Source organism: Microcebus murinus, chromosome 6 (genome assembly GCF_040939455.1).
Source record: "Microcebus murinus isolate Inina chromosome 6, M.murinus_Inina_mat1.0, whole genome shotgun sequence".
In the NCBI taxonomy this organism is placed as follows: domain Eukaryota; kingdom Metazoa; phylum Chordata; class Mammalia; order Primates; family Cheirogaleidae; genus Microcebus; species Microcebus murinus.
In genome coordinates this window covers 21,692,590-21,705,884 of record NC_134109.1, presented here as the reverse complement: position 1 = coordinate 21,705,884, position 13,295 = coordinate 21,692,590, and the positions used below count along the sequence as shown (strand labels likewise).

The 13,295-nt window shown below is 40.5% G+C and overlaps 1 protein-coding gene across 2 annotated transcripts in view; it reads left to right on the top strand.

Moving 5' to 3' along the window:
- TSHR (thyroid stimulating hormone receptor) overlaps positions 1-13,295 on the top strand; it is a 147,462-nt gene that overhangs the window by 95,754 nt on the left and 38,413 nt on the right. For both annotated transcript variants that reach the window (XM_012758279.3, XM_076003621.1), the window contains exons 4-7: positions 447-521; positions 2,601-2,675; positions 4,945-5,022; positions 9,453-9,521. In XM_012758279.3, coding sequence (XP_012613733.2) covers positions 447-521; positions 2,601-2,675; positions 4,945-5,022; positions 9,453-9,521 — 297 coding nt within the window. The remainder of the gene's footprint in view (positions 1-446; positions 522-2,600; positions 2,676-4,944; positions 5,023-9,452; positions 9,522-13,295) is intronic.

Here is a 13,295-nt window from a genome sequence, read left to right as displayed (position 1 = left end):
CATCAATCATACAATTCACTCAACCTCCCACTCCAGTGCTCATTGTCTTGGCCAGGATACTTGTTATTGTTAATATTTAATAATAAAGATGTTTGTCCTCAACTCCTTACCAAACCATTAGAGGTTTTTCTTTTCTGTCTAAATCTAAAAGGAAACAAAACAAAACAAAACAAAACAAAACTCTGAAACTACAATTAAAAGAAAGCCCATAAATTCAAATGGACTGGAACGAAGTCAATGACGCAAGAGATCAGAACAGCCATTGTGTGTGTCCCTGTGAGGGGTCGGGAGTGGTTTGCTGTTAACGGGGCCAACTGTGGGCAGCAACAGTCCCCATGGCATAATGTAAATGCATGTTCTTCTCAAGAACATTTGTAAACCTAATTCATGTTGTTTTAGCTAGAAATGGATGTCGTATGGTAATGTGTTCCTTGTAATTTATACAGAGAAATTCGGAATACCAGAAGCTTAACTTACATAGAACCTGATGCCCTCAAAGAGCTCCCTCTCCTAAAGTTCCTGTAAGTATTAACTCTCCTCCCATCCCACTTTCTTCTTTTCTTTTCTTTTTTTCTTTCACTGGGGGGAACATTTCAGTGCTGTTGTCTGCCAGGAATCTCCCTAGGATGATGTGATCCAGGGTCATTTTAATGGTGTATAACCTGGGTTGGGGGCAATGTAGCAAGTGAAATGATCCACATTTTTAAAACCTAATCAAAAGTCAGCACATAGTGCTGGGACCAGAGACCTCCATACATACATACATATATATATATATATATGTATGTATATGTATATGTGTATATATATATATACCATTAGTTCCATGAGAACAGGATGACAAGATTTTTGTTCTCTATTGCATCTTTACTGCGTAGCACAGAGTAGGTGCTCAGTAAAAATGTGTTCAGTGGATGGGTATATATGGCCTCAGGCCCTCTGGACACCAGCTGGAAGAATCCTCCTTATATGCATTATAAAAATTAGAAAACAAAAACAGTATGAAGAAGAAAATAAAAGCCAACCTTAAGCCCAATACCCAGAAATAATCACTATTAATATTTCAGTTCATTTTCATCTAGGCCTTTAAAATACATATCCATAGATATTTTATGAGATAAGTCTTTAAGGATGCATAGAAGTTATCCAGGAAAAGAAAGTAGAGGAGTAGAAGAGAAATACAACTGGATGGAATAGCATGATAAAGACACAGAGGTATGGAACCACATGGCTTATTTGGGGAACTAAAAATAGTTGCATATTGAAGAGGTAGGAGTGGGAGATGCCAGGAGAATAGAAGATACTGATGGGATATCTGGGGTGCAATGAAAACGTATGGAACAAGGAGGGCAGTTGCTCTTCTTATGGACTGTGAGTTTCAAATCAATCAATAACTCTTTGATGTGACGATCCTCTAGTATGTACAAAGTTCTGTGGGGAACACACAGGATTCTACGTCATCGTCCTTGCCTTCAAGAAGAGTTTTGGGCCGGGCGCTGTGGCTCACGCCTGTAATCCTAGCTCTTGGGAGGCCGAGGCGGGCGGATTGCTCAAGGTCAGGAGTTCAAAACCAGCCTGAGCAAGAGCGAGACCCCGTCTCTACTATAAAATAGAAAGAAATTAATTGGCCAACTGATATATATATAAAAAAATTAGCCGGGCATGGTGGCGCATGCCTGTAGTCCCAGCTACTCGGGAGGCTGAGGCAGGAGGATTGCTTGAGCCCAGGAGTTTGAGGTTGCTGTGAGGTAGGCTGACGCCACGGCACTCACTCTAGCCTGGACAACAAAGTGAGACTCTGTCTCAAAAAAAAAAAAAAAAAAAAAAAGAAGAGTTTTGGAGTTCAAGTAACTAGAGGATATGTCAAAAAGAACTCATTGGGATTTTGAAGAATAGAGAGATCCTGGTCCAAGTATATGGCCCCCACTTGACTGTTGGGCTTTTTCCCCCCCTCTTCCATATGAACCCCTATTGCAATTAAACCGGTTTGTTCACTGTACTTCAAATATACCTTGTGGAGTCTCACCTCTCTCCTTTGTTATCTAGAATGTCCCATTTGTTCATTTTGAGACCTCTGGCTCCTGCTACCTCTCCAAATCCTATGCCTTCTGCCTTCCTCACTAAAAGGAATCAGGTCTGAATCTGCCTTAGAAAGTCTATCAATGGAACTAGAGTTTTTCTACTAGAAGACTTTCTCTAAAGCATTGCTGGGTTTTATCTAGGTCTCACTCTGTGACATGCCAAACCTCTCAAAAAACATTTCTGCTTCCATCATCTACATTCTAGTAGCTGCAACAAATGTTAAATCTGAGAGGCATCAGGAACCTAAGCATTTTTGTGTTCATGCTATTTCATGCACATCTTTTAATCTTGACATTATTCCCTGTATGGCATAAAATTTGGAAGGTAAAGATGCTGCCTTTGAGTGATTCCCTTTTTCTGCACATATTTTTAAAAAGGTACTGCTGCAACGGCACTCTCAAGTCACTGCTGTAGGAAAACCATTCTTGGCAAAATATTTAATATTAATACATTACTCTCCATGTGTTGATTTTTCTTACCTAAATTCTGCCCTTTTTTTCTTTTTTTCATTAATGTAGCGGTATTTTCAACACTGGACTTAGAATATTCCCCGACCTGACCAAAGTTTATTCGACTGATGTATTCTTTATACTGTAAGTATGCACGCATGCAATGTTTGGCAACACTTTGCTTGCCTCTCACAAAGACTAGGAGGCAGCCATGGAGATTGCTTGAAGCCGAGGAAAGCAATTGTTTCAAGGAGGAAGCAGTGATTGGTTGTGACTGCACTGTTGGGTGAACTAAGGCAAGGACTGAGGAATGGCCATCGGGCTTAGTAATGTGGGACACTGGTGATTCTGACAAGAAAAGTTCCAGTGGAGGGATGGGGTCGGGGAAGTCTGGGTGGAGAGGGCTCCAGAGAGCACTGGAGGAGGTAATTAGAACCACCATAACAAACTCTTTTGAGAAGTTTTACTATTAAAAGGGAGCAGAAAATATTTCAGCAGTTAGAGGATATTGGGTCAAGAAAAAAGATTGTGTTTGTGTGGTTTTTTTTTTTTAAAGGAGAAAATTATGGTATGTTTGTTTGCTGATGGGAATGATCAAACAGAAGGAATATTTGGTGATAACAATACTTTAATGTACATGTAGTGTTTAGTAGCTTTGTAAACACTTTGCCATGTATCATACTGGATCTACTCAAACACCTTATAAAGTAAAAAAGGAAGTTATTGCCTTTTCATTTACAAATGAGGAAACAGAGGAATAGAAAACCTAAGTGCCTTTGTCTCAGTAGAGTTCCAAGGAGCACTTAGGAGTAGTGTTCAAACTACTTCCTGTGACTTCTGATTGAAGGCCATGTGCTCTTTCCCAAAACCTGTGACACAAGTCAGTTGTCTTGCCTAATTGTATTGGAGTGAAACGACATTATGCAGAGAGAATTATAAATTGAGTTTTCACTACAGAGTCAGCAAATGGTGGAGTGATAGGCTTTGAACTCTTGAGGTTTTGCTAGGAAAAAAAAAATTATGCTTCTTTGCTACAGAAGAGCTCAGTTCAACATATAAGTAGTCTTCTATGAACTAGATTGGCATAGAAAGGTTCTCCAGGAGTATCTGCCTAGCAGAGTTTGGCACATGGAGGACATGTTAATAATCATCATGAAATGAAATTCAGACTCCAAATTCTACTACAATGCTTGAAGCTCCGCCTCAAGGGAGGAGGGGAGACAAGGGCAATGTATATAAACTTAACATTTGTAGCCCCATAATATTCTGAAATAAAAAAAAAAAGAGAGAGAAAAAAAATTATACTACAAGGATATGGTAACCAAAACAGCATGTTACTGGTACAAAAATAGAGACATAGACCAATGAAACAGAACAGAGAACCCAGATATACGAGGTCTGTCCAAAAAGCATCCAGCCATTGTTAACATAAGGAGAACGGTTTGTGTCACACTGATGTAACCTGGCAGCCAAAGAGAGTGTACTGGAATGCGCATGCGTGAACAATGACGCCTTCACTATACTAGTCAGTGGGGTGCTAGACGCCATTGAGTGAGCATGCCGTACTGTGTGTCTATCGCATGCAAAATGACTGAGCAAGTAGAGCAAGGAATCTGGATCAAATTTTGCATTAAACTTGAACATTCCCCTACAAAAAAACCATTTGGATGATTCAGAATGCTCTCAGGAACGATGCAGAGTACAACACAAACAAAAGTGTGGCACAATCGCTTCAAAGCTGGCTGAGAACCTGTTGAAAGCGATACACATTCTGGAAGGCCTGCAACTAGCAGAACACCTGACAATGTTGCATGTGTGTGGGTTAGTCTAAGAGACACTGGGAGAAACGTGTGAGGTCCCAAGGTGCCTATTTTGAAGGGGACTGAGGTGTCATTGTCCTATATGCAATGTTTCTTGTTTCTTGTGTTTTCTTCAATAAATGTCTCTATTATCACATTACATGGCTGGATACTTTCTAGACAGACCTCGTAAAACCATCTACCTACAACCAACTGATCTTTGACAAAGCAGACAACAGTCTCCCTCCTTCTTAAAGGTGCCATGCATGTAGAAAACTTGCTATGGACAAGGTGTCACACATTCAGAAGCAGCCTCGTAGATCTATCTGCTTCTCTTGAGATGAGGATTAAGTCAGGGACTTCAGCCCACACCCAAATCTTCCTCGATTACCACGTACTTGGGAGTATAGGGGCACGTCCGTCTAGCACAGCTGTCACCACCTCACCAGACCTCTGAGCCACCAGTGGTTAAGAAAGGTCAATGAAACTTAAAAAGAAGTATGATCAAGCTGTACCATGTCAGTTTACTTATTTAAGTGCATATATGCAGCAAGAGCCCAGCCCCAGGAGGAATGCATTTTTTCATAAAGTGTTTTTGTCTTTCTTTCTTACAGTGAAATTACAGACAACCCTTACATGACTACAATCCCTGTGAATGCTTTTCAGGGACTGTGCAATGAAACCTTGACACTGTGAGTATTGCCAGTTCGACTCCTGCCAACCAGTGAATTTCGTTTTGGGCCATTGCCAAATTTATACAGACCATGCAAGAACCATACTACCTTATAATACATACTCTATAGTCTACAAAGAGTTTCACTTAATTAAATAAGAGTATTGTCTTGGCCGGGCGCTGTGGCTCACGCCTGTAATCCTAGCTCTTGGGAGGCCGAGGCGGGCGGATTGCTCAAGGTCAGGAGTTCAAAACCAGCCTGAGCAAGAGTGAGACCCCGTCTCTACTATAAATACAAAGAAATTAATTGGCCAACTGATATATATATAAAAAATTAGCCGGGCATGGTGGCGCATGCCTGTAGTCCCAGCTACCCGGGAGGCTGAGGCAGAAGGATCACTCGAACCCAGGAGTTTGAGGTTGCTGTGAGCTAGGCTGACGCCACGGCACTCACTCTAGCCTGGGCAACAAAGTGAGACTCTGTCTCAAAAAAAAAAAAAAAAAAAAAAAAAAAAAAGAGTATTGTCTTATGGGATAGTCCAATGTAGACTACAACAGGGTTTAAGTAACAAGATAAGGGGATTTCTTTATAGCAGTCATTGGTACATTTTTAATGTAAAGGGCCAGTAAGTCTTTACAGACCATGCAGCCTCTGTAGCAACTGCTCAGGGCTGTCATTGTATGGCAAAAGCAGCCACACTCAATACATGCACTAATGAGCGTGTCTGTGTTCCAATAAAATTTTATTAATATTAATAGAAACAGGCAGAGCTTTTAGGAAATTGGAAGGACTGGTGTGTTCATAGCTTTGTTCAAGCAATGCTGGGCTTGGGGTGGGGGCTCCCCCTTCTGTTCTGCTTGTCATTGTTGGCCTTCCAGATGGGAGCTGAATGCCATGACCTCCAAGAACAGTACCAGTCACCCCATCATCTCCTCCCAAGGCTAGGGGGAAGTTTCTGCCATATCTCCCCTCTTGAGCCTGCTGTTGTCTTTACTGCTCCCACCCATCTCTGATCTACCTGCCCCTTTGGACCCTGGACTCTGCATACATCCCGTGGGGTTGTTGCGCTAGAGGTGTTTTCTGTGCTGTGAGTTCAGTGGGGGGCTGTAGTCTAGGTTCCTCTCCACCCTGGTGCTCTGTTCCCATCCACCTCCCTCCTGGGCCTCTGCGCTGCCCCAGGCCAGCCAGGCTGTGCTGGGGAGGGAATGGGGAGAAGGCAGAAGCAAGCAGTGTCTGAGCCTCAGGAGCTTCTCCCTACCCCTACTTCCACCCCCACCCCCACCCCCTGGGAGCTGAGAGGAGTTGCACCTGTTGGTGTGAGACCCTCTTCTCCCCAACCTGGGGAGGGAGGGACCAGCAGATAATCCCCACCGTCCCTGAGCTATTGCTGTACACTGAAGCTCAGCAGCTCAGATTTTATAAAAATGAATTAAAACCTCAAAAAAAAAAAGAAAGAAAGAAAGAAAGAAAGAAAGAAAGAAAGAAAGAAAGAAAGAAAGAAAGAAAGAAAGAAAGAAAGAAAGAAAGAAAGAAAGAAAGAAAGAAAGAAAGAAAGAAAAAGAAAATAAACAGGCAATGGACCAGATTTGGCCTTCAGGCCTTATGGTGCAATATTTTGTATCTGAGGATCCCCATTCTATAAAGGAAGAACCTGAAGTTTAAGCAAATTTAGCTGACTTTCCCAAGGTGAGTTGGAACAGTGGTGCCACTAAGGGATTTTCATACTCAGCACTCACTTTCACTTAGTCACTGCAAACTCGTATTAAGCTCCTGTAAGGGGATATGGAACAGAAAACAGTGCTGCTATCCATCATCATTTCCAGAGCTTGAGTGGGTGCTGCTCTTTAGATGGGCAAAAGTAGATGCTTAATTGGGGATATTCACAAAATACTCTAATAGAAAAGATCTAATAGAGGTATAAAGGATAAATTAATTCTCTAAGCTGGTGGAAAATTCTTCTCTCATCGTATTAGCCTCAAAGCCGAGTTGGGGCTACTTCTGAAGGATCCCTTCTGTTTTCAGTGCCACTGCCCAAGTTCAGGCTTGGGGGTGGGTGGGGGGTTGCCTGGATCATCACTCCAGCTCCCTGCCCCTGCTCACACTGTAGTCAGGAGGTCTTTATCAGATAGAAGCCCAATGGAATTACTCCCCGCCCCCCCCCCAAAATTGCTCCAAGCCTCACAATTCTTCTAAGGGGTTGTTTTCCAAGCCATTCCAAGTCTATCAGTTTGAGTCCTGTGAAGCTGTTTCAACTTCTGGGAGTCCATCCAAAGTGGAGCATTTCAGCTGATCCTTCTCACAACATGGGGAGAGAACTCTCTTGAAAAAGCAAGAGTCACCTTCTCAGCCACCATTTTTTTTTTTACTGTGCAGAAATGACACAGGCTGTTAGCCAAACTGCAAGGACACTTACCTTCTCTGTATAGGTTTCCATTGCGCCATTTAGCGCCCCTCACTAGGAAACTCTTACATTCTAAACTCCTTTAAAGAATGTTGCCTTTACTTTTCGGCACCTTTTTTTTCTAAGGACCCCACAGTTCAAGCAGCCTTTCAAGTCAAAGTAGGCCAGTGTCCCACACCTGCCACGGCAAGGGGCCCAGTGGGCATTTGATAAACATCTGAGTGAGGAAACCTCCTATTTCCTGAACTGTAGGTGAGGGGAGGCATGGGTTATTCATTGTCTTTTCCAGATGATTATTTCTACATTTCCACAAAAGTCCTTGCTTTTTTGAAGCTCATGCTTAAAAAATTATCCACATGAAAGGATACATGTTCCAACAGCAGAATTTATATCCATATTCCTGGTAGGATAGAGTTTCAATCAAAGTCTATAATCCTTTTGTCTTTCTCCACTATTTTCCCTTTTCTAGGCCTATTTGTACATTATGAATTTTATTTAATCTTTGAAATAAATTCAAACAAAAAAATATTTCTAATGAGCAGGACTCTCAAAAAGTCTGGGAAAACAAAAATGCCAAATGCATAATTCTCACATCTTCACAAAATAGCTCCATCTAGTTCAGAAAAAACAAACTGATCCATTAGAGTTTTTTTCAGTCTTTGTGCCTGTGTTCCTGTTATATTGTAGTCTTCACCCAGGACACCTTAGTAGCTGAAATTAAACCCACCATCTAATTATTTAAAACAAACAAAAAATAAAATAAAATCCACATAAACAACAATAAAACCATGAGATTATTTCTCACTTCCCCACAACTATATAGGATAAATCCAGGTTTTAGGATACTTCTTTTTACGTGGTCATTTCATAAGCAGGCCTCACTCTGTTAAATATAGAGTTAATTGACCCTCCCAGCAACCTTTTCCTTCGGTATTATTATCATATTTTTAGAGATGAAGAAAGTGAGAATAAGAGAGGTTGAGAAATTCTCAGGATCACCCAGCTATTAAGTGGCAGAGTCAGATCTGATTCCAAATTTGGACTCTCCTGTTTGGACTCACATGTTGTAGGACTCACATGCTATAATTTTCAAAGTTCCTCTACAACTGCCAACAAGGCTTCCCACTAGCTGTACCATGACTGTGGTCATGGCTGTCTTCTCTTACCTTAGTGGAAATAACCGCCAATAACCCCTATTTATCCCCATATTGTTCAAAGCTCCCAAGGTTGAGGCTCCTTCTTCTGCAGAAAGGATGTATGCTTTTGATGGGTGGGAAGAATTATATTTGGGGTCAGAGATCCTAATTCTCCACAGTACTAGACCAATGCATGTTTGGCAAGTCACCTCCATGTCTCAGTAACTTCACTAGGAAATGCAAGTGCTAACATTTCAGACTGGCCCCCTGGAATCATTGTTATGAGTTATTAGTTGTAGAAACATAGCAACAAGTTAAAACATTAAAATTTCCACAAAAGGGCATGGTCTATCTACCTTCATAGATTTGGCTATGAAGTTCAATGTAATTTAGCCAACAACCGTTAAGCATTTATCTACGATAAGCCCAGAGGATAAAAAGATTGATAAATTGCAAATGTGAAATAACATTTTAAATAGAAAAATAAAAAACATAAACATTTAGATTAATGTCTTTCAAAATATTCATTTTAAGAAACTTCAGTTCCTCCTCCACTATTGACATTGGGTTAACTATCACCTGAGCCCCCTTTTTCTGAATGTACATAGAACATTCTTTTAAAATCCTTAACAGTGGCAAATCTTTGTTCCTCCAAGTAAATCTGCTTCTGAGAATCAGCTTAAATTTACTAGGAGCAAAGTCTGGAGAATGAACATTCAAACTGAGAAACATTATCTGATGTCTCAAACAAGGCATACTGTAAAGTTTTCTTGGGGGGCACATACATGGGACTGCAAAACCTTTGTGCACGCTTCTGACACTGAAGAAAGGAAAGGAAACCCAACCCTTCAGAAAAGTGCCAGCACCACTTCTCACAGGTCACTGATTTCTCCTCTCTCTGTTGGTTGTAGGAAGCTGTACAACAATGGCTTTACTTCAATCCAAGGACTTGCTTTCAATGGGACAAAGCTGGATGCTGTGTAAGTCAAGGGTAGCCATGAAAACTGTCCCCTCCCTCCACCCCAAGAATGACTGTCCTGTGGGTCAGAATTCTGTTGAGAGATAGGCTCTACCAGAAAAATCTCTCACCTCCAATGTTAGTATGACCAGTACTTGGAAATAATGTCAAGAAATTTGACAAGGGCCCACGTTGAAGAACACTTACATTAGCTCTAATACTAAATCCCAAAGCTTATCTGTGTGTGTGTGTGTGTGTGTGTAAATGTTCATCTACAATGTACGTGAAATAAAAGGGTATATTTAATTAAGTCCAAAGCTATTCAGAAAAAGAGATTTCTCTTTTAGTCTTTTCTGACGTGTTTTTGGGAAAGATGTCAGTTCATATTTGACTCACTCAGAAACAGCTGAAAACCATATCCAACTTTTGCTTTTTCAAAAAATAAATAGTGCTCAGAACAGCTAGAACAGCAAACAACATTGTATTAATATTTGATTTGTTTTATAACACTGCTTGAGTATTTAACAATTACATTTTTTTCATTTCAGATGTTCTATTTGTCTTTTTTTTTCAAATGTACCAGCTCATTTTTTATAGTGTCTTGTTACTTAGTTTTGTAATTCCATCATAGTTTTCACTTTAAACATTTCATACATGGTTATTTTATATTCCAGAAATGATCACTACAAATTATGAAGGCCTTATGATTCTAAATCTGTTGAGTAGTACAGTGTTTCTCAAACTTCATTAGACATACAAACCAACTGGGAGGTCTGATCAAAATACAGATTCTAATTCAGGAGATCTGGGGTAGGGCTCAGGATTCTGTATTTCTAACAAGCTCAATACTGCTGGTTCATGGAGCACACTTCAAGTAGCATATGCAGTGGCTCAGAATAGAAAAGAACATGCATGTAGATTAAGATACCACCTTGACCCTGTCAGAATGGCCATTATTTAAAAAGTCAAAAAACAATAGATCTTGGTATGCATGCAGTAAAAAGGGACTGCTTATACACTGGTGGTGGGGATGGAAATTAGTACAACCTCTATGGAAAACAGTATGGAGATCCTCAAAGAAATATATTAGATGTACTATTCACTCCAGCAAACCCACCACTGGGTTTCTACCCAAAGGAAAAGAAACCATCACATTAAAAATATACTTGCATCCGAGTGTTTATCACAGCACAATTCACAATTGCAAAGATATGGAAACAATCTAAGTATTCACCAGCTAATGAATGGATAAAAAAAATATATATGGTGTAGATTATACATATATATATACCATGGAGTACCTCAGCCATCAAAAAGAATGAAATACTGTCTTTTACATCAACTTGGATGGAGTTGAAGACTATTATCCTAAATGAAGCATCTCAGGAATGAGAAAACAAATACCACATGTTCTCGCTTATAAGTGGGAGTTAAATGATTGGGCATCTATGTTCATAAAGTGGTGTAATGGACATTGGAACTGAGAGGAGGATGGGAGAGGGCTAAGGGATCAGAAATCACCTATTGAGTACAATGCACACTGTGCTGGTGACAGTTACACTAAATGCCTTGAGTTCACCACCATACAATTCAGCCATGTAAGAAAAAGCACTTATGCCTAAAAGCACTTTTGCCCCTAAATCTACTGAAATAATATTTTTTTAAAAAGAAATACCTATCAAAAGGTAAAGCACATATATCCTTTGACCCAAGGGACAAAAAATTAAAAAGGTATACATAGCAATAGTTTTCAATATTGGCTATAAATTGGGATCAACTGAAGAGCTTTGAGAGCACTGGTTCCTAGGTTTTCCCACCAAACATTCTGGGTGTAGCTGGGGGAATGGGAATTGTAAAATCTCCCCAGGTGAGTTCAGTGCAGAGCGAAAGTCAAGAAGCACTGCTGTGCAATGCGTTTCCAGTCTTCTTGTCCAGTTGTCACATTTCACATATTAGAGGAATGAAGCCCAATGAGGACCTGTGGCCTCTTTTTTTTTTTTTTTTTTTTTTTTTTTAAATTTCAAATTTTATAGAGCTGTCTAGTGGTTGAGTCAAAGCCAAGACCTGAATCCTGTGGTTTAGGACTCTTTTCCCTGTCCTAAGCTGGGATTCACCATTGCTGACTTGCAAGCCACCACTAAGGTGTGGACACCTGATTCCTCTGGCCACTGCTGCTTGTTTCTTAGCCCTGGAGATTATTTAGGCCTCTTAGCTCAGTCTATCAAAGGCATTAAATACAGAAGTTAAAATATCTTGTACCTCGAAGAAACTGACTCCAAACTACAAAGCTTCTGCACAGCCAAAGAAAGAGTCATGAAAGTAAACAGACAACCTACAGAATGGGAGAAAATTTTTGCATCCTATGCATCCGATAAGGGACTGATAACTAGAATATACTTAGAACTCATGAAAATCAGGAAGAAAAAAATCAAATAACCCTATTAAAAAGTGGGCAAAGGACTTGAACAGAAACTTTTCTAAAGAAGACAGAAGAATGGCCAACAAACATATGAAAAAATGCTCATCATCTCTAATCATCAGGGAAATGCAAATCAAAACCACAATGAGATATCACTTAACTCCAGTGAGAATGGCCTTTATCAAAAAGTCTCCAAATAACAAATGCTGGCGTGGATGCGGAGAGAGAGGAACACTCCTACACTGCTGGTGGGACTGCAAACTAGTTCAACCTCTGTGGAAAGCAATACGGAGATACCTTAAAGCGATACAAGTGAATCTACCATTTGATCCAGCAATCCCATTGCTGGGCATCTACCCAAAAGATCCAATGACACTCTACAAAAAAGACACCTGCACTCGAATGTTTATAGCAGCACAATTCATAATAGCAAGGCTGTGGAAACAGCCCAAGTGCCCATCAATCCAAGAATGGATTAACAAAATGTGGTATATGTATACCATGGAGTACTATTCAGCTCTAAGAAACAATGGTGACATAGCACATCTTATATTTTCCTGATTAGAGCTGGAACCCATACTATTAAGTGAAGTTTCCCAAGAATGGAAAAACAAGCACCACATATACTCACCAGCAAATTGGTATTAACTGAGCAGCACCTAAGTGGTCACATAGGTACTACAGTAATAGGGTATTGGGCAAGTGGGAGGGGGGAGGGGGCGGGTATATACATATATAATGAGTGAGATGTGCACCATCTGGGGGATGGTCATGCTGGAGACTCAGACTTGTGGGGGGAGGGGGGAAATGGGCATTTATTGAAACCTTAAAATCTGTACCCCCATAATATGCCAAAATAAAAAAAAAAGAAGAAGAAGAAATAGACTCGTGTGAGAGAAAGGAGGCAACTCAAAACTAAAGGCATAATCAGGAGAAGTTTCAGAGAAGGCAATCACACCAAGCACCAGTCACTATTCGGTGAGAACCTGACTTTACCGGTGCAGGAAGGCCACCAGCTCAGTGAGCTTCCTGATGAAATCTGCTGGGGGGACAAATTAATGAAAATGCTGGGATGATAAAATATTGTTAAATTCTAAGAACTGGGGTTAAACTTGGATCATATATATTGACTACATTGCTTCAAAACATCTGACTCCTGCTACAGTTGGCCTCCTGGTCATATTTAGAGCCCCCTGAAAAGACTTCAAGAGACTTTCAAAAGGGGACTTATGTAATCAGGGACTCCACTGTGCTAAGTGGATCTCAGTGTACGTCCCATCTAACAGCCTATTATTTTATGGCTTTGGCCATAAAACCAGCTACGGAATATCAAAGGAGTTTAGAGACATTTTCCATCGAAATAACAGGAAAACTAAC